This window comes from Procambarus clarkii, chromosome 66 (genome assembly GCF_040958095.1).
Source record: "Procambarus clarkii isolate CNS0578487 chromosome 66, FALCON_Pclarkii_2.0, whole genome shotgun sequence".
Lineage (NCBI taxonomy): Eukaryota > Metazoa > Arthropoda > Malacostraca > Decapoda > Cambaridae > Procambarus > Procambarus clarkii.
In genome coordinates this window covers 28787117-28806488 of record NC_091215.1, presented here as the reverse complement: position 1 = coordinate 28806488, position 19372 = coordinate 28787117, and the positions used below count along the sequence as shown (strand labels likewise).

Genomic DNA, 19372 nt, shown 5'->3' with positions numbered 1-19372 from the left:
TCCTATGTATACGTATATATATGTTTACGGACCTATGTATATGGTATATGGGTCTTTCAGTTCATGTTTGGGCCGGCTGTTGTTGTTTTAGATTCAGCTACTGGGAACCAAGAGTTGCAAGTAGAACGAGTTATGGTGAGCCCGTAGTGGACTTACCTGGCACAGGCGCGGTGATGTAAATGAGTTCGGGCCGGTTCGTCCGCTCCTTGCCGAAGGACAGGCAGTCTGTGACAGAATAATGGGGTTTCAATGGATTACGATAGGAACCTAAACTATGGAAGTGTGTCTCTAGGTGTGTCCTCATTGAGCCACGTGTTGGTAGTTCTATTAAGTTTGTATATAAATGTGTTGTTATTGTGTCCGGTCGCCAGATCTCAGAGTAATATATTGTGTCCAGTTGAGACGCTTTTTACGATAAATTTCTTTCTACAAACGTAATTTCTTTTGTTTCTTTTATCATACGTTTTGTACGATAAATTTCTTTGTAAATTTCTTTGTACGACCCATTAACCAAGGGTCTGCTTTGTCCTGTTTTCTTTTCTTACGTACAAAGAAATCTAATTAGAATGTTTATTTAAATGTTTAAAAGTACAGTACTGCTAATATTTTGATATTTAGTTCATTATTTAAGCACATATATATAAGCTTCTAAGTCTGGAAGAAGTTTGTTGACGCGCAATTTTCTCTTGTAGTTTCTTCTGTCCAAATCAAACACGCTTCAGTCAGGACTCCCGAACGTGCATCGACGAGGAGCGGGCGTTTCCCTGCCACAAGGCCCACACGCTCTACGATCTCAACAAGAACATTGGTAAGAGACCCGCCAAGAAGAAGAGGCCCGTTGACCCGAAGACAGCGGTAGTCGGCGCCCACAAGTTCAGTTCCTCAGTGAGTTCTGCTACAGAGGAAACTAAGTCTTCTTTTGACCCTCCTGAAGAATTAGGCAACATCGGGACTTCGTTTTCTTCACAGGTTAGCTCCAGAGATCATGGCCATGAAGACTCGGGACTGATTATCGGCGCTGTAGTGATACCTACTTCTCGCTCCACGTCTTCGTCTAGATCTTCTGACGGTTCCTCAAGTTCTCCCACAAGTCAAAGATCCTCATCATCACAGTTCTCGCTTAGCGCCAAATCCAGCGATCAGTCAAGCCATCGAGCTGTAGGATCGACACGAGCCGAAGTGAGCAAATTCAAACCTGGGCAGTCTGAACATGAACACGTGAGCAGCTCAAGGGGTGGCAGTCAGCATACAACTCGCACCAGCTCCACCGAGCCAATATTACCTCCTGGCGCTCAGATATTCTCCACAGTATCAATACACAGCCAGAATGCTCTCCCTGGTAGTGGTCATACACAGGATGACACGACTGGAAACGTTGGCACATCTGCCACCACCAGAACACCTTTCTTCAGCTCGTCTTCACACAGTTCCTCAACCTTCTCCAGTTCCAGGACCTTAACAACGCCAGAACCGACACAGTTCTTTACTACCTCCAGTTATCCGACATTAAGAAGCTCAAATGATTCAACGGTGAACAATTTGAGACCTTCTAGCCTCACTGGTTCCATCCCATTCTCCTCTGGATTGGCTGCCAATAGCATCCAGGAAGCGTCAATAGGTTTCACGCAACCAACCCCAATAAATGCCCACGCCTTGATCACTGCCGCTCACACAGCTAATTTTGGCTCGGAGCAATCAGAAGGACGTTTAAACAACCAGGGTTCATTGATTACCCGCGTAGCATCAGGTTCTGCAGCCGAGAACTTCGCTCAAACAGATGGAAGGGCCCAAGGATTGTCTGTGTCCTCAAGAGGAAGGACACAGTCCTCTACCTCAGGATCAGTGAACTTCGACAGCTCTCACATCTCGGCAGGATCCATTAAGCAAGGGTCTTCAGCTTTTTCATTAGTCTCTTCAGGAAGCCTCGACGCGTCAAAAGAGGCTGTAACGCCGCAGCCAGCCATATTTATAGGCCAGTCAGTTGCTCCAACACGGAATCCATCATTTACCCATCAACCAGCTTCTTCTACCCGTCAACCAGCCTCTCCTACTCATCAACCAGCTATCTCTACCCACCAACGAGCTTTCTCTACCCATCAACAAGTCTCTCCTACCGTCCAACCAGCCTCTCCTGCCCACCAACCAGCTTCTACTCACCAACATCTCACTCCCCGCCCAACTGGAGCACAACAACCCACAAGCTCCTCGCCCCGTCTCCAGATACCGGGGTTCTCTGCTGATGTGATTAGTGCTGGAGGGAGAGAGGCCCATGCCAGTGGCTTCTCCCCCTCTGTTCACCTTCATGCCACCAGTGGAGTCACCATCCCATCCACAACACAATACTACGATGATGAAGACAGTTACGATGCCTTTGTCACCACCGAAGTTGCATTCGAAGCTGAACGAGACTTCAATGATGCCCAATTTTCTGGATCACGAGATGGCTTCAACTCGCCATTTCCCAGAGGTTCAGCATTCTCAGGAGGTTCAGTAGTTACAACTACCTCGTCAACTGGGTTATCAGGATTTTCTGCTTCCCAGAACGTCCATGACTCATCAGATTTAACAGGGTCGTCAAGATCATCTTCACTTCACGGATCGGGAATATCATCAAGTGCTCGTGGATCAGTTAGCCTTCAGGGATCTGATGCTTTTGTAAATGATCATGGCTCTGCAAGTTTCCAAGGGTCTGGTCTTGCAACTGGAGTTCATGGATCAACACACTTCCGAGGCTCTGGTGCCGCAAGTGGAACACATGGATCAACACACTTCCAAGGGTCTGGTGCTGCAACCGGAGTTCGTGGATCAACAAACTTTCTAGGATCTGGTGCTTCTGTGAGTGGTCATGGATCTGTAGACTTCCGTGGGTCTGAAATCCATGGATCAACAAACTTTAGGGGATCTGATTCTTCATCTGGTGTTCATAGATCAACAAACAACCAAGGATCTGGTGCTTTATCAGGAGTCCGAGGATCAATAGACTTCCAAGGTTCTGACTTTTCTCACAGCAGCCTTGGATCAAACTTCCCAAAATCTAGCACTTCATTAGGTCAAAGATCACAGAGCTCCCACGGGTTTGGTGTGTCTTCATCAGCTCTTTCTCACTCACAAGAGTTTAACAGTGTTTCAGGCTTCTCTGATGAAAGCCATAAATTTGATTCCTCTGCCTTTAACAATGGAGGATTATCAACATCATCCCGAAGAGGTGCATCACGCACTGTAGGATCCTCGCGTGGTACTTCTACTGATGTAAGAGGATCGTTAGGTTCTGGGAATGACAATGGATTAACCACACCTTTAGCTATACGTGGATCTGTCACTCCTAGTGGATTTAGAGGATCAATGCAGCACACAGTGGAAGAAGCACTCCCAGGTGGAAGTTCCCTAGCCTTCTCTATGGATAGAGGACCTGTAAATGCTTTCACTGCAGCAGCGGCAGCAGAAGAAGCAACAGCTCGAGCTGCAGCAGCAGCAATGGCTGCAGCCAACCGTGGCTCCTTGGTCTCTTCCAACACAAAATCTAACTTTACTATTACCCGAAATCGTGGCAAGAAGAAGTTCCAACCAAGCCTTTACCTTATACAGTCCTCAGACTGGTCATTCCAAGCTTCCAAGGACGTTAGCAGTAACATCCAAAGGGGAACTCAAAGACATGTCAACACAAGAGGGGGATCCGGTGTCTCGAGGGCAGTTTCTACCAACTCAGTAAACCGTGGAGCCTCACCTGTGAATCAAAAGTCTTCTGGACCAGCAAGTCAAGCAGAGGATTCAGTTGACACTTCCTCAAAATTTGAAACAAATACTGTGAGTTCCTTTTCACCAAGCGTGCAAAATTTCCAAAACTTACCAGAAGCAAGTGGCCAAAAAATTAGTTCTTCACGAGTCCCAGCATTATCTGATACTCACGCATTAAATGGTTCTTCTAAGGTTCGAGGATCAGCATCATTTTCAGATACACAAAGGTCAAGTCCATCTTCTAGAATTCGTGGATCATCTCTAGCTTCAACAGCTTCTCAGACATCTAGTGGATTTTCAAAAGTACAAGGGTCCTCTAACGTCCAAGGATCTAGTACCATGCTACATGGATCAAATGCCTCGTCAAGAGTCCATGGGTCATTAGGATCCATAAACACACAACAGTCAAACACTGAGGAGCGTGCTCAAGAAAACCTGAGGAGCAATGATTTCGGAGCCAATTCAATCAATAGTTTCAGCAGAAACCGACTTACCAACAGGATAAAAGAACCCATACAAAGTGAAGATTATTATACAACAACAGAATTCGAGAGTGAATTCACAACTGAATCAAGCTTTGTGGAAGATAATGAAAACTTTGATACGATTCCCACCACATATAGACCAGACATTTCAGTATCTTTTGATTCTAACCAAGCAGTTTCCAGTAGCAAGTCACGAGAGCTTACATCTCGAGGCTCAAGTGGTTCCTTCGCGAGTAACTCACTGAGCTCAGTTCAGAACAGCAGAAGGCGAGGCCCAGGACGCGTGACGCCCTTGCCTGCTGTCTCTTCTCCAGTTCCGTTAACACCCGAAGAGTCACCATATGCTTCTGCAGCGACTAATATTCAGGTCTCAGAGCACACGCTACAGCACCACATCAACACCTCACCATCTAGGACTCGAATCACTCCCACTGCCACCACTACTGCAGTGCCTGTACACGTAGGTGTGTCAACTCAAGTTGCCAGTCGTCGACGTGGGACAACCTCGAGGGGAACCCAATCCCGAAAGCAGCTCAGCACTCAGTCATCCTCACTGCCTGAATCTCCCGAAAGTGATGCCCATGGGTCAGACACAGCGGCTGAACATACTGAGGCTGGCCAGACCTCAAGTGCCAGGAAGGTTATAAAGAAGAAGATTGTCATAAATGGCCGCCCGGGTTCTCGTGGAAGCCAGGAACAAAGCATTACTGAACCTTCTATTGTAGCCAATGAGTCCCAAGATGAAGAGGCAAAAAAGCATCGCTTAGCCTTGGAAGCCTTAGCAAAATTTAATCCTGCACTCGCCAATGCTAGAATTCTCTCAGTGAAATTTACCAAAAACGTTAAGAGTAATTCCGGGAAAAGTACAACAGATAATATTACTAAGGAAACTGTTGGTGCAACATCTTCAATTGGATCCTCCAGGTCGTTTGGAAATCAAAGAGGAAACTCCGGGCGGATCAATGATATAGTTACGACAACACCCGCCACCACGACGCAGTCAGCGAGAGTGAGATCTCCTAAGAGACTCAGACCCATAACAGTCCAGCAAAATACAGCAACAGTAACAACAACAACACCACCAACAACAGAAACTCCATCACCTGTCACAACAACACAGTCAGCGAGAGAGAGATCTTCTAGGAGATTCAGACCCTTAACAGTTCGAGATACAACTGTGATTACAACAACAACCACAGAAGTCCCAACATCTCTCACGACAACGCAGTCATTGAGAGTGAGATCTCCTAGGAGGTTCAGACCCTTAACAGTCGAACAAACCACAGCATCAGCAACAACAGAAGCCGCGACACTTATCACAACAACTCAGTCATCGAGAGTGAGCTCTCGGGAGAGAGTCAGACAATTAAGATCCCAACAAACTTCAGCCACAGCAACAACAGAAGCCCCAATACCTGTGACAACCATCCCTACACCTTCACAAAGAAACAGAAATAGTGGAAGAAGAACTACCACACGAAAGGAAAGTTTCAGTCAAGTTCAAAATGGGGAAGCAACAACAGTAATACCAACTCCGGTCTCCAGATCCACTGACTCTTCTTCGAAACAATTGCAGAGTCAAACAAGAAGAAATGACAGAATAGGGAATACTTCAAGCAACCGCAGGAAGATCCTGAAGAAGGTAACACCTATATCACATGGAAGCAGCAGCCTTAAAGTTGTAAAGGTAGATTCTGCATCATCATCAGCAGCAGCAATTTCCAGGTCATCGACAGCATCTGCTTCTTCGTCATCTGACTCGGCCTTATCTTCATCGTCGAGCACAACAGAAAAAAATGTTAGCGGCTCTCTTAAAAGCACCGGCAATCCTCCGGATCAGAGTCTTCGAGTAGTAGCAACGAGCATTAAATCCAGTGGGTCACAAGTAAGCATCAATGACAATCCTGCAGTTCCCTCCACTTTCTCACTTTCTCCTAACGACTCTGGAAACAGCAGAAGCAACGAGAGAAGAGATTCCAGACCAAACACCAGAGGTACATCCAGGAAAACATTAAACAACGCCGAAAAAGGCATAGCAAGACCTACCCATAACCCCTTGACGGACTCTGAACTGGAGGCTCTCTCAGCTCTGGCCAACGTGAGTACCAGCCTCGGGTCCTCAGTTCACAAATCTGCTGGCATTCTCCCCAATATCTTACCTGAGGCGGAAGTCGAGAGTAAAACCAGAAGAATCAACTCTAGACGCACCAGACTTCAGACTTCCCGAGGCAGGTCAAGGACGCCCCATAACTTATAAGCGAAACTTGTGATCAATTCTTGACGCAACAGACTGCAGACTTCTCGAGGCATGTTAGGGACTCGCCGTAACTCTAGACTTTAACCCATGTGATCAATTCTTGACGCAACAGACTGCAGAGTTCTCGAGGCATGTTAGGGACTCACCGTAACTCTAGACTTTAACCCATGTGATCAATTCTTGACGCAACAGACTCTAGACTTTTTGAGGGAGGTCAAGGATGCCCTCGACTCTAGAAGCTAATCTTAGGGTCAATGTATATAAGAGTCTGTGTGCATTGAGTGATGTGTTTTATCTTAAGCCGGCAGCCTCGATAGTGGCCTCAGCCGAACCTATGGAAGTGCATTAAGATAATTTTGGACTTTTCTGCTGGAAAGACAGACAGACTTTCAGCACTGAAGCCTATGTGTACTGCAAGTTTATATTCACTGTAAAATATTTGCCAATTTTTATAAATATGAAGTTTGGAATACTGTTTGATTAACCTTTTTTTAATGGCAATATTTGTAAGCTGGTTCTTCCTAACCACTTGGGCTGGACGGTAGAGCAACGGTTTCGTATCATGCAGGTCGGCGTTCAATCCCCTATGGTCCAAGTGGTTGGGCACTATTCCTTCACCCATCCCTCCCATCCCAAATCCTTATCCTGACCCCCTTTAAGTGCTATATAGTCGTAATGGCTTGGCGCTTTCTCGTGATAGTTCCTTTCCCTCCTTGAGTTCAGAAGAGAGCGTCGTTTGTTTAAACACAGGAGTTACTCTGAAGACATTCTGCATTTGCAATGCGCAGGTAAAACGCTGCAGTTGAGTTGAAAGTCTCTGTTTGCAATGTGCAGTGCAACACTGGTCTGCACTACCAGTTGACAGCTTGCTTATTTATGAAGGTTGTAGTTTTTGAGAAACATTTTGTTTGTGACTGTGTGTGTGTGAAGGTCTAGATACGCTTGCTGGAACGCGTTTTAGCTCCCAAGTCCCACCTTTAATGCTGTCGGTTGGAACATGGCTCGCTTGCTTGTGCATCACAAGTGTATCACACACACACACACACACACACACACACACACACACACACACACACACACACACACACACACACACACACACAAACACATGCATACATACACTCCCCCCACCTCACTCCGCTCATGAGCCAAGCGAGCAAACAATTCTTCAGAAGTTCCTGTTTGCCAAAAGTCAAGTTCCAGGAGTGTTTGAGTTGGATGTGTTTTCTGCCTCTCCTGGTATAAGTGCCTGAGGCCAGTTTTAATGATTTTTTCCCTTTATATTTTTTAGCAGTTTTAAAGGTAATGCTTTTCGAATAAATATTCGATTTATAACTTATGTATATAAGCAATTCTTTTCGAACTTTTCGTGGGACACTTTCGAACTTTTTTCGGAAAGTGCATCACTTATTTTTATGTTCGAATCAGACCTCTCTAAATGCTTCACCCACTTACTGTAAATACAAATTATTACCAAAAAAACATAACCTAATCTAGCTTAGGTCTAGCTATACATAAAATAACAATATATAATAATATGCATTTATATAAAATACCTTTTTTGGATTACTCGGTACCTTAAAATTGACGAATGCCTCTTTCATGTCGGCGGCAGCCTGGACCAGCACAGCTTATAGACGAGTCGACAGTTGACTTAACAAGGCAGTTGGCTTAACAAGCATTTAATCACTCTATGCTCGTCTATGCAGCAACGTTCGACACCAAATACACATTCGTCAATTTTATTAACATACTGAGTAATCAATAAAGGTAAATTCTTAAAAATTTATCTTATCATTTATATTCTAATTTTATGTATAGATAGACCTAGACAAGATTAGGTTAGGTGTTTTTGGTTCTGTTGATAATTATTTAGATTTGTAATACGTGAGTGAAGCATTTACTGAGTTGTGTTTCGAACAGAGAGCGTCAGCGAAGCACTGTTCAAGAAATGTTCGAACGTCATGAATCATGTGTAGTGTTTTTCATTTATTCAAACGAGGTTCGACGACTGGATTAACAAGCATTTGACCTTTGTTTATGAGAACGGGTTAGTGTATGGGGGGGAAGGGGAGGGGCTGTAATCAGTGGCATTCAGGATTCAGAGTTGCTCAGTTCCAGTCTCATTATGAAATGTTAAGGTTCAAACAACCATAAGAGACAGAATAGTGAGGTTGGAGGTATATGGGTGATCAGTTGACTGTTGTCAGAGTTTCAGGAAGACGCAACTTGCCTTAGGAACAATCCTGAACGGTAAGAATATCCGTAAGAATAAGGTATCATTTTATTGCTCACAGAAGCGGTCGCTTGAGGCATGGATGCCTAGAGGAAGCCACAATAACCTGGCTAAACAGAAAGGGAAGGAAAGTAAGGACGTTTCAGTGCGTTGAGGAACCTTTTCCCAATTAAGACCAGATATTACGATGTTTGAGTATACAAACGGAAAATTTATCTATGGATAAATGTCTATCTAAATGCAGATGAAAAGTCACATTAACGTGGCTGAAAAAGTTGACTAAACACCACACACTAGAAAGTGAAGAGACGACGACGTTTCGATCCGTCCTGGACCATTATCACGTCGATTCCAGGACGGACCGAAACGTCGTCGTCTCTTCAATTTCTAGTGTGTGGTTTGGTCAAAAATCCCAGTCAATAAAATAACATATTCAAAAGACGTGATATATCAACGGGATGGATCAGGATAGCAGGTTTGATCCCGCCTTCCTGCCTCAATGGTATCTACATAAATCCTGTCATTAATGGGTCATCAACATTGCATCAATAGGTTATCGAGTGCCCAGTACTCTTGGCACATCATAATGGTACGGCAAATCAGAAAGGATATCGAGGAGGCAACTAGGGCCAGTCTGCCAGTGTAAGGGGTTCGTTCCGTAGACATAAAGGCCACGACTGCATCAAACTGACCGTGGATATCGCCTCTCTGGTCACCACTCTCTGGTCGCCAAGTCAGCAGTCCTCGAAGTAATGTTGTTTTGATCTTTAATGGCTTTTTGACATGTCATTACTGGGGGATGTCCAACTTGTTCTGCCATTGTTACCTGGCTCGTTACTGCTGCTTGTCCTAGTCTTGCTTGGTCTAGTGCTCCTTGGTCTAGTGCTCCTTGTCCTAGTGCTGCTTGTCCTAGTGTTCCTTGGTCTAGTGCTCCTTGTCCTGGTGCTGCTTGTCCTAGTGCTCCTTGTCCTAGTGCTCCTTGTCCTAGTGCTCCTTGGTCTAGTGTTCCTTGGTCTAGTGCTCCTTGTCCTGGTGCTGCTTGTCCTAGTGCTCCTTGTCCTAGTGCTCCTTGTCCTAGTGCTCCTTGGTCTAGTGTTCCTTGGTCTAGTGCTCCTTGTCCTGGTGCTGCTTGTCCTAGTGCTCCTTGTCCTAGTGCTCCTTGTCCTAGTGCTCCTTGGTCTAGTGCTCCTTGGTCTAGTGCTCCTTGGTCTAGTGCTCCTTGGTCTAGTGTTCCTTGGTCTAGTGCTCCTTGGTCTAGTGCTCCTTGGTCTAGTGTTCCTTGGTCTAGTGCTCCTTGGTCTAGTGCTCCTTGGTCTAGTGTTCCTTGGTCTAGTGCTCCTTGGTCTAGTGCTCCTTGGTCTAGTGTTCCTTGGTCTAGTGCTCCTTGGTCTAGTGCTCCTTGGTCTAGTGTTCCTTGGTCTAGTGCTCCTTGGTCTAGTGCTCCTTGGTCTAGTGTTCCTTGGTCTAGTGCTCCTTGGTCTAGTGCTCCTTGGTCTAGTGTTCCTTGGTCTAGTGCTCCTTGGTCTAGTGCTCCTTGGTCTAGTGTTCCTTGGTCTAGTGCTCCTTGTCCTAGTGCTCCTTGGTCTAGTGCTCCTTGGTCTAGTGCTCCTTGGTCTAGTGCTCCTTGGTCTAGTGTTCCTTGGTCTAGTGCTCCTTGGTCTAGTGCTCCTTGGTCTAGTGTTCCTTGGTCTAGTGCTCCTTGGTCTAGTGCTCCTTGGTCTAGTGTTCCTTGGTCTAGTGCTCCTTGGTCTAGTGCTCCTTGGTCTAGTGTTCCTTGGTCTAGTGCTCCTTGGTCTAGTGCTCCTTGGTCTAGTGCTCCTTGGTCTAGTGCTCCTTGGTCTAGTGCTCCTTGGTCTAGTGCTCCTTGGTCTAGTGTTCCTTGGTCTAGTGCTCCTTGGTCTAGTGCTCCTTGGTCTAGTGCTCCTTGGTCTAGTGTTCCTTGGTCTAGTGCTCCTTGGTCTAGTGCTCCTTGGTCTAGTGCTCCTTGGTCTAGTGCTCCTTGGTCTAGTGCTCCTTGGTCTAGTGCTCCTTGGTCTAGTGCTCCTTGGTCTAGTGTTCCTTGGTCTAGTGCTCCTTGGTCTAGTGCTCCTTGGTCTAGTGCTCCTTGGTCTAGTGCTCCTTGGTCTAGTGCTCCTTGGTCTGCTGCTCCTTGGTCTAGTGCTCCTTGGTCTAGTGCTCCTTGGTCTAGTGTTCCTTGGTCTAGTGCTCCTTGGTCTAGTGTTCCTTGGTCTAGTGCTCCTTGGTCTAGTGTTCCTTGGTCTAGTGTTCCTTGGTCTAGTGTTCCTTGGTCTAGTGTTCCTTGGTCTAGTGTTCCTTGGTCTAGTGCTCCTTGGTCTAGTGTTCCTTGGTCTAGTGCTCCTTGGTCTAGTGTTCCTTGGTCTAGTGTTCCTTGGTCTAGTGTTCCTTGGTCTAGTGCTCCTTGGTCTAGTGTTCCTTGGTCTAGTGTTCCTTGGTCTAGTGCTCCTTGGTCTAGTGCTCCTTGGTCTAGTGCTCCTTGGTCTAGTGTTCCTTGGTCTAGTGTTCCTTGGTCTAGTGTTCCTTGGTCTAGTGCTCCTTGGTCTAGTGTTCCTTGGTCTAGTGCTCCTTGGTCTAGTGCTCCTTGGTCTAGTGTTCCTTGGTCTAGTGCTCCTTGGTCTAGTGTTCCTTGGTCTAGTGTTCCTTGGTCTAGTGCTCCTTGGTCTAGTGCTCCTTGGTCTAGTGTTCCTTGGTCTAGTGTTCCTTGGTCTAGTGCTCCTTGGTCTAGTGCTCCTTGGTCTAGTGCTCCTTGGTCTAGTGTTCCTTGGTCTAGTGTTCCTTGGTCTAGTGCTCCTTGGTCTAGTGTTCCTTGGTCTAGTGTTCCTTGGTCTAGTGCTCCTTGGTCTAGTGCTCCTTGGTCTAGTGCTCCTTGGTCTAGTGCTCCTTGGTCTAGTGTTCCTTGGTCTAGTGCTCCTTGGTCTAGTGCTCCTTGGTCTAGTGCTCCTTGGTCTAGTGTTCCTTGGTCTAGTGTTCCTTGGTCTAGTGCTCCTTGGTCTAGTGCTCCTTGGTCTAGTGCTCCTTGGTCTAGTGTTCCTTGGTCTAGTGTTCCTTGGTCTAGTGCTCCTTGGTCTAGTGTTCCTTGGTCTAGTGCTCCTTGGTCTAGTGCTCCTTGGTCTAGTGCTCCTTGGTCTAGTGTTCCTTGGTCTAGTGTTCCTTGGTCTAGTGCTCCTTGGTCTAGTGCTCCTTGGTCTAGTGTTCCTTGGTCTAGTGCTCCTTGGTCTAGTGCTCCTTGGTCTAGTGTTCCTTGGTCTAGTGCTCCTTGGTCTAGTGCTCCTTGGTCTAGTGCTCCTTGGTCTAGTGTTCCTTGGTCTAGTGTTCCTTGGTCTAGTGTTCCTTGGTCTAGTGTTCCTTGGTCTAGTGCTCCTTGGTCTAGTGCTCCTTGGTCTAGTGTTCCTTGGTCTAGTGTTCCTTGGTCTAGTGTTCCTTGGTCTAGTGCTCCTTGGTCTAGTGCTCCTTGGTCTAGTGTTCCTTGGTCTAGTGCTCCTTGGTCTAGTGTTCCTTGGTCTAGTGCTCCTTGGTCTAGTGCTCCTGGTTCTTTGAAATATTCAAACGAAGATTCGTGAGAATAAAAATTGAGACAGAAATAAGTGTTTAAAATAAGAATATAAGAACAAACAGCTTGTTCGGATGAGGGGCTTGACGGCTGAGTGGACAGGGCGAGGGATTCGTAGTCCAAAGATTCCGGGTTCGATCACAGGCGGAGGCGGAAACAAATGGGTAGAGTTTCTTTTACCCTGATGTACCTGTTCACCTAGCACTAAAATAAGTACCTGGGAGTTAAACTGCTGCTACGGGCTGTGCTTCCTGGGGATGTGTAACAAAAAGGAGGCCTGGTTGAGGACCGGGCCGCGAGGAAACTAAGCCCTGAAATCATCTCAAGATAAGCCTCGTTCAGACTCTGTTGTTCAGCCTAGTTCATCACATTGTAAAATAGACATAAATCCACCTGAGTGCACTGAAGGATTACACATTAATCCCGTGACACAGGAACCTGACGAAGCGATATTAAGAAGCCTTAATTCATTTGACAAAATGCTGATAGTGAAATGGTGCTTAATTGAGTAATAATAAAGTGTATAACAAGCGAGGGGGGGGGGGGGAGGGGTATTAATAGGGAAACAAGTGACAGGATGAACAACCCAGCGGGTTTTCTTCCTATTGGGGAGTGTTGTACATTCTGCTATGGCGGTGTGTCCACTCACAAGATGAGTGGCGCTGCCCAATAAACTCGCCCCTCGGGGCAAAATTTAAAAAAAATTTAACAAAAAATATTATCTGGAAATGAAGAGGTAAAGCGAGTAAGACAAATTGGAAAAGTTTAGGTTCAGAGAAGAAATGTGTAAAAAAAAATGGTTTGGAAATTGGGTTTTATTATTAATGGGAGAAGGCGTTATCCCCTAATTTATGTTAACCTATGTGTGAGTATGGAACGGCGAGCTGTAGCTCCTGGGTCCGCGTGTATGTGTACATTCATACTTTTTATAAGTTGGTGTAACATATATATACGCATTTATCCCCTACGCAGACCAGCAGATTCGTCAATAAACAAACCCCACGTGTTGACTCAACCCGTGTTGTATACGCGTCTGGTGGACTCAAGAGGTCACTCCTTGCGGGTACGACTTTGTGGTTTCCGCCTCTGTTGTCCTCTTTGTCTGTCACCTTTGTTGTCCTCTTTGTCACCTTTGTTGTCCTCTTTGTCACCTGTTCTCTATGCTGTACTGAGCTACTGAGTTTGCATATATCGTCCTGTCCACGACGTCATAGATCACTGAATGTGGTGGTGGAGAGAGAGAGAGAGAGAGAGAGAGAGAGAGAGAGAGAGAGAGAGAGAGAGAGAGAGAGAGAGAGAGAGAGAGAGAGAGAGAGAGTGGAAGCATGAGGAAACTGAGCCACTATTCTGAATGATTGTTAGGTTATGACTGATGAGTATCTGCCACTGGGCCATCATTCGGGTCAGCCTGCTGGTGACCTCCCTAACAGTCAGTCGTGTAGAAGTGGTTGGGCAACGTCTCTCCCTCCTGCTGGACACCATGTGGTATTTTCCGTAGTTTACAACAATTTAATAGAAAGTTCAGGTGTGTATTTTTTTGAGAGTAGAATGAGATGGTATCCAAGGCTGACTGCGCTCTCTCTCTCTCTCTCTCTCTCTCTCTCTCTCTCTCTCTCTCTCTCTCTCTCTCTCTCTCTCTCTCTCTCTCGTATACAATCGAAGGTCTCAGTTGGGTAAGGTTCCTGTGTTGACATTGCTTCAATTATTTGTCTTCGGAGTTTTTTCTTTCCCAGCCTACATTTGAGTCCATTATCAAGGGTAGCGCTTGAGCGTATGCCTGGATTCACCTATTTGTGCTTGCGGGAGTTGAGCTGCGGCTCTTTGGTTCCGCCTCTCAGCTGTCAATCTACTTGAAGTGCGTGTGTGTGTGTGTGTGTGTATGTGTGTGTGTGTGTGTGTGTGTGTGTGTGTGTGTGTGTGTATGTCCTTGTGTTCAGAATCGTCCATGTTTGATCGTCATATCATTCGACAATTATTAAAGATCAGGTTGATCACAATGAAAGTAAACGACCCATGAACTTACCATTTTATTTGTTATTGGTGTGGTTGGGTTGTCCAGCAATCAGGCAATTCGCTCTAATGTTGTTCGGGAAGCTTATCAACTTTTGGAGGGTTATTAAGGCCCCACAACAACACTAAATACTGACCAACCACCAAGTACTATGTAGTCCTGTGCAGAGTCCTGGACTACAGTCAACTTTTAGTGTATATACACCGAGGAGCGGGGTACATTTCACAGTGTATATATATCGCCAATTAGGCAATATATATATATACGTGTATATCGTTAAAATATTGAAATAAGGCTATATATATACGTGTATATCGTTAAAATATCGTAATAAGGCTATATATATACGTGTATATCGTTAAAATATCGTAATAAGGCTATATATATACGTGTATATCGTTAAAATATCGTAATAAGGCTATATATATACGTGTATATCGTTAAAATATCGTAATAAGGCTATATATATACGTGTATATCGTTAAAATATCGTAATAAGGCTATATATATACGTGTATATCGTTAAAATATTTTAATAAGGCTTGAGACACATATCACCGCTATAGAAAACGGACTCTCAGTTCCCAGCAAAAGAGAACGGGGCAATATACTTGAGTTTCAATGGGATTCTCAAGTAACGTTAGAAAGTTAGTTAGAAAGTGTTAAAGAGCTGTTCAGAATAAAGTAATAATGATAATTTATTTGTTTGTCGTATACAGGAAGTCAGTGTACATATACACTTTAGTCTTATATATAGGATTCCCATGTATTCATCCACACAACGGTTGCCTATAACTCCTGGGTGTATATATATTCTGCTAGGTGAAGAGAGGCATCAGGTGAAAGGAAACGTGCCTAACCACTTCTGTTCCCCCTCTTCCCCCGGGATCCTGGATTGTGACTCGAGAACGAAGCCTATTATGCTAATGTAATCTGTGGTACTGTCCCCCTATGATGATTTATTTTTGCGTTTTAATTCTTTGTTTTATTGCGTTTTGCGTTTAAATTTTGTTTTAATGGGGGTTTTCGATTTTTTTTGGTGGGTATTTTGCAGTTTTTGCTTACAGTAGTTAATAATTTCTACTTCATATATTGACGGTTAGAAAGGTGGGGTCCAAGAGCTAACAACTCGACCGTACAAGCACAAATAAGTGAGGATACAAACACTACAGTTGTGGAACACAGAGTGGCAACACTGGTGTCCATCTTAGAACGCAACACAACACTAATAACTTCAACAACTGACATTGCACTACGAACACTTTGAAATATTCAATTCCTTAAAACAGTTTTGACACTAACACAACACCGGACCGTTTATACATCTCGCTAACATAACACACTTATATATACACCGAGTCCCAGTGACCGTTAACGACCGGTATATTCAAAATTTCTAATCGTCAGACTGGTTAAAATTTTGAATTGATGCATTAAATGGTTCTTGCATTTTAGTAAGCTGTTAAAAGCCTATGATAAAATCTCTTTTTTCACACTTTAATGCATACTTGAACGGCATCAGTTGAAAGTAAATATCAAGATTGATTTTTTTAATATGCGATAACGAAGCTAATGTTTGTCATTTAGTATCGTAGGCCCTGAATGTTTTTTTTTATAACATATAGGAAGGATATCAGCTTATATTGACAAGGTATCACAACGCATGCACTTAATCCATAAGATATATATCTCTACAGATGCACATATGTATAAGATATAAAGTATCTATATATGCAGCTATCCATAAGATATCTCTTCATACGCAGTGATCTATAAATTATTTCTGTAGTCTGAGGTTCCCTAATTATATCTGTTCAGACGCAGATATCCATAAGATATCTGTACAGACACAGACATCCATAAGATATCTCTACATCTACATATATCCACAGATACAGATATCCACAAGATATCTCTACAAATGCAGAGGGGCAACTGTGTTTACAGTGCGAGTCGAACGCGGGAACGAGACCGAAGCTTGAGTCGTGACACGCTCGAACACAATCAGCTGTTGTTTGACCAGTTGGCGCGTTGACTCGTGTAGTGTTTTGTTTACAAAACTTAGAAGACTGTGGGGCCCTGGAAGCAGCCGACAGTATGCCAGCGGACGTGGCACTGTGGGAAGAAGCTGCAGGCCATAAGTGGAAGCTTTAAACTGTAGACTGTTGTTAGGAGATTAATTTTAGTATTATTTGGAGCGCTCGTGTGCGGGTGGGTTTCCCGGGGTGAAGCAGACGGCGTCTGGAATTGTCTGTCAAGACTATCCAATTGCCTGTCAAGACTATTCAGACTATCCAGCCGGCTATCCAGTTAGTGAAGTGGTACTTGCGCGCCGCCAGTCTCAGTTGACTGGTATGAAAGGTGAGTGATTGGTGTTTAGTGGTTATCGTAGAGAACTGTGTGCGGCGGTGGTAGTGTTGTCTAAGCAAGGCGTTTGTTAACTGTTTACATATTGGATAAAGCTCATTTTCTGACTGTCATAACCATATGTATCGTCAGTATACTTTGAATTAGCTTACGGCCATATTAGGCTTGGTTGGTGTGTGGGTTAATTTAAAATTAGGTTCAGTAAGGTTAGCTAGGCTTTAAAATCGGTTGACGATACTTTCAGAAGTAGCAATTTAGAGTGAAATCTTTTATATACGTGTGGTGTACTTTGAAAATACGTTAAAGGGATATATATATATATTATATATATATATATATATATATATATATATATATATATATATATATATATATATATATATATATATATATATATATATATATATATATATGTACTTACTATTTTAACCGGTGATTTTTTTAAGTCCATAATAGTCGATTCATTGAACGAACATCTGTCCTACACGTGGTTGTCCTTTGATTTAGACAAGGCTTTTAAGTTTAAAAGATTTACTAAACATATTTTTTTTAAGTAGCCTCGCACATCAACATCTTACTACTGGTACTTTTCAATGTTCAACTTTGTTATTTTTTTAAGTTTCTAAAAATCCTTGAAAGATGTACTCCATAACTTATATTTACTCCATTACAGATACTTGGATCTTTAAATAGATATTAACGGATATGTTGAAATCTACACTAAATTTCTTTGTAATTGAAATGGAACTTAAAGTGCATTCATGATGTTTTGTTCATGATTTTCAATTGTGTTTCGTCTCTTGTCTTTCACAGAGACAAGAATGTGGGTCCACTTGCTGTTGCATGAACTGTATTTTGTATGTGTTGAACATGTCATAATTAGTATTTTTCATTTTGATTTATGTAAAATAACGATTTTTATTGATACAACTCATGGGTTTATTGCTTGGCTTAAGGTCTATCAACCTCTAGAGGGTGATTAAGGTCTATCAACCTCTAGAGGGTTATTAAGGTCTATCAACCTCTAGAGGGTTATTAAGGTCTATCAACCTCTAGAGGGTTATTAAGGTCTATCAACCTCTAGAGGGTTATTAAGGTCTATCAACCTCTAGAGGGTTATTGAAGCCTCTCGCCCTCTGGAAGCCTTCATGTATAATTTAGTCGTGAATATTATCCACAAAGTATGCTATGTATACTGAGAAGCCGGCTATACGCCACTCACTGGATATATACATGCTTGAGACCATAATGTGCATACAAAAAAATATACATAATAAAGTAAATTATTTTTTTGTATGTGCTAAATAATTTGTATTTCAATTTCAATTGTTAAAAAATTCACATTTTCTATTAACAAAAAGTTTCACAAAATAATAATAATAATAATAATAATAATAATAATACAATTTTTTTGTAATTTTGACATTTTCGTCCCAATTATAACTTAAAACTGTCACCAGAATACACTAATTAACTAACTGTCCATAAAGTTTCTAATTGGCCTGAAAAGTCTAATTACTGTACCTTTATGTAATTAGTTCGTCAGTCATACAAATGGTATTCTCAATGCTATAGAGCCTACGAGAAGAATACAATAAAAAATGTAGCCTAGTTGTTATTAAAATGCTGCAAATGTAATAATTTGTTGTTAAAAGCGATAATACTTATCTCCACTTTGGTAGAAATTCTTCTTGGCACTTAATTGCAATACAGCGGCAGAATACATTAGCAAAAGAACTCTATACAGTATACATCACTTGAAGCAAGGATTCCCAACTTGGTGTATGTAATCCTCGGTGTATATACACACTACAAGTATACTGTATGGATTATTATTGAGGACTAAAGTATACTTGCTGATTGGTGAGATAACGATTGTAGTGGCCTTAATGACTCTCCAGATTTATGACAGGCCTTAATTAAGTCCACCACCAAACCAATCACTTATTAGTGTTGACCCGGGGATTGGGGGGGGGGGAGGTGTTAGGGGGGTTAAAGAATAACAATTCTCAATTGAATCTTTTTATTATCATATAAAACACTAACATGTCAGCCAGCCAGCAACATTGCCAGCGAATGAAAATATTAAGAACGACACTGACCTGAGGTTTGGGGAGGGTGGCAGGTGATTGGAGAGGGTGGCAGGTGATTGGAGAGGGTGGCAGGTGATTGGAGAGGGTGGCAGGGGTGTGGAGAAGGTGGTAAGTGATTGGAGAGGGTGGCAGGTGATTGGGGAGGGTGGCAGGGGTGTGGAGAAGGTGGTAAGTGATTGGAGAGGGTGGCAGGTGATTGGGGAGGGTGGCAGGGGTGTGGAGAAGGTGGTAAGTGATTGGAGAGGGTGGCAGGTGATTGGGGAGGGTGGCAGGGGTGTGGAGAAGGTGGTAAGTGATTGGAGAGGGTGGCAGGTGATTGGGGAGGGTGGCAGGTGATTGGGGAGGGTGGCAGGGGTGTGTAGAAGGTGGTAAGTGATTGGAGAGGGTGGCAGGTGATTGGGGAGGGTGGCAGGGGTGTGAGGAGGGTGGCAGGTGTGTGGAGAGGGTGGCAGGTGTGGGGAAAGGTATGGCAAGGATGGAAAACCATTTTTGAAGGAAATGGTATATAGAGAAGAGTTCAGTGGTGAAGTGAAGAACTGAAGAAGGACGTGAAGAAGAGAGAGGAGGAGATTGAGAATATTTTTGGTCATTTGCTGTTTAAACGCCACAATATATGACAA

At 43.7% G+C, this 19372-nt stretch overlaps 2 protein-coding genes across 4 annotated transcripts in view; one reads left to right on the top strand and one right to left on the bottom strand.

The window, feature by feature from the left end:
• Positions 1-6947, top strand: part of LOC123751518 (pneumococcal serine-rich repeat protein) — a 318504-nt gene extending 311557 nt beyond the window's left edge. For all 3 annotated transcript variants that reach the window (XM_069310003.1, XM_069310001.1, XM_069310002.1), the window contains one exon: positions 693-6947. In XM_069310003.1, the coding sequence (XP_069166104.1) occupies positions 693-6477 (5785 nt within the window). In that variant the 3' untranslated portion in view covers positions 6478-6947. The remainder of the gene's footprint in view (positions 1-692) is intronic.
• A 2478-nt stretch (positions 6948-9425) lies between these two features.
• LOC138355301 (ribosome-binding protein 1-like) overlaps positions 9426-19372 on the bottom strand; it is a 14369-nt gene continuing 4422 nt past the window's right edge. Inside the window, exon 2 of the mRNA XM_069310175.1 lies at positions 9426-12262. Within this exon, the coding sequence (XP_069166276.1) occupies positions 9426-12262 (2837 nt within the window). The remainder of the gene's footprint in view (positions 12263-19372) is intronic.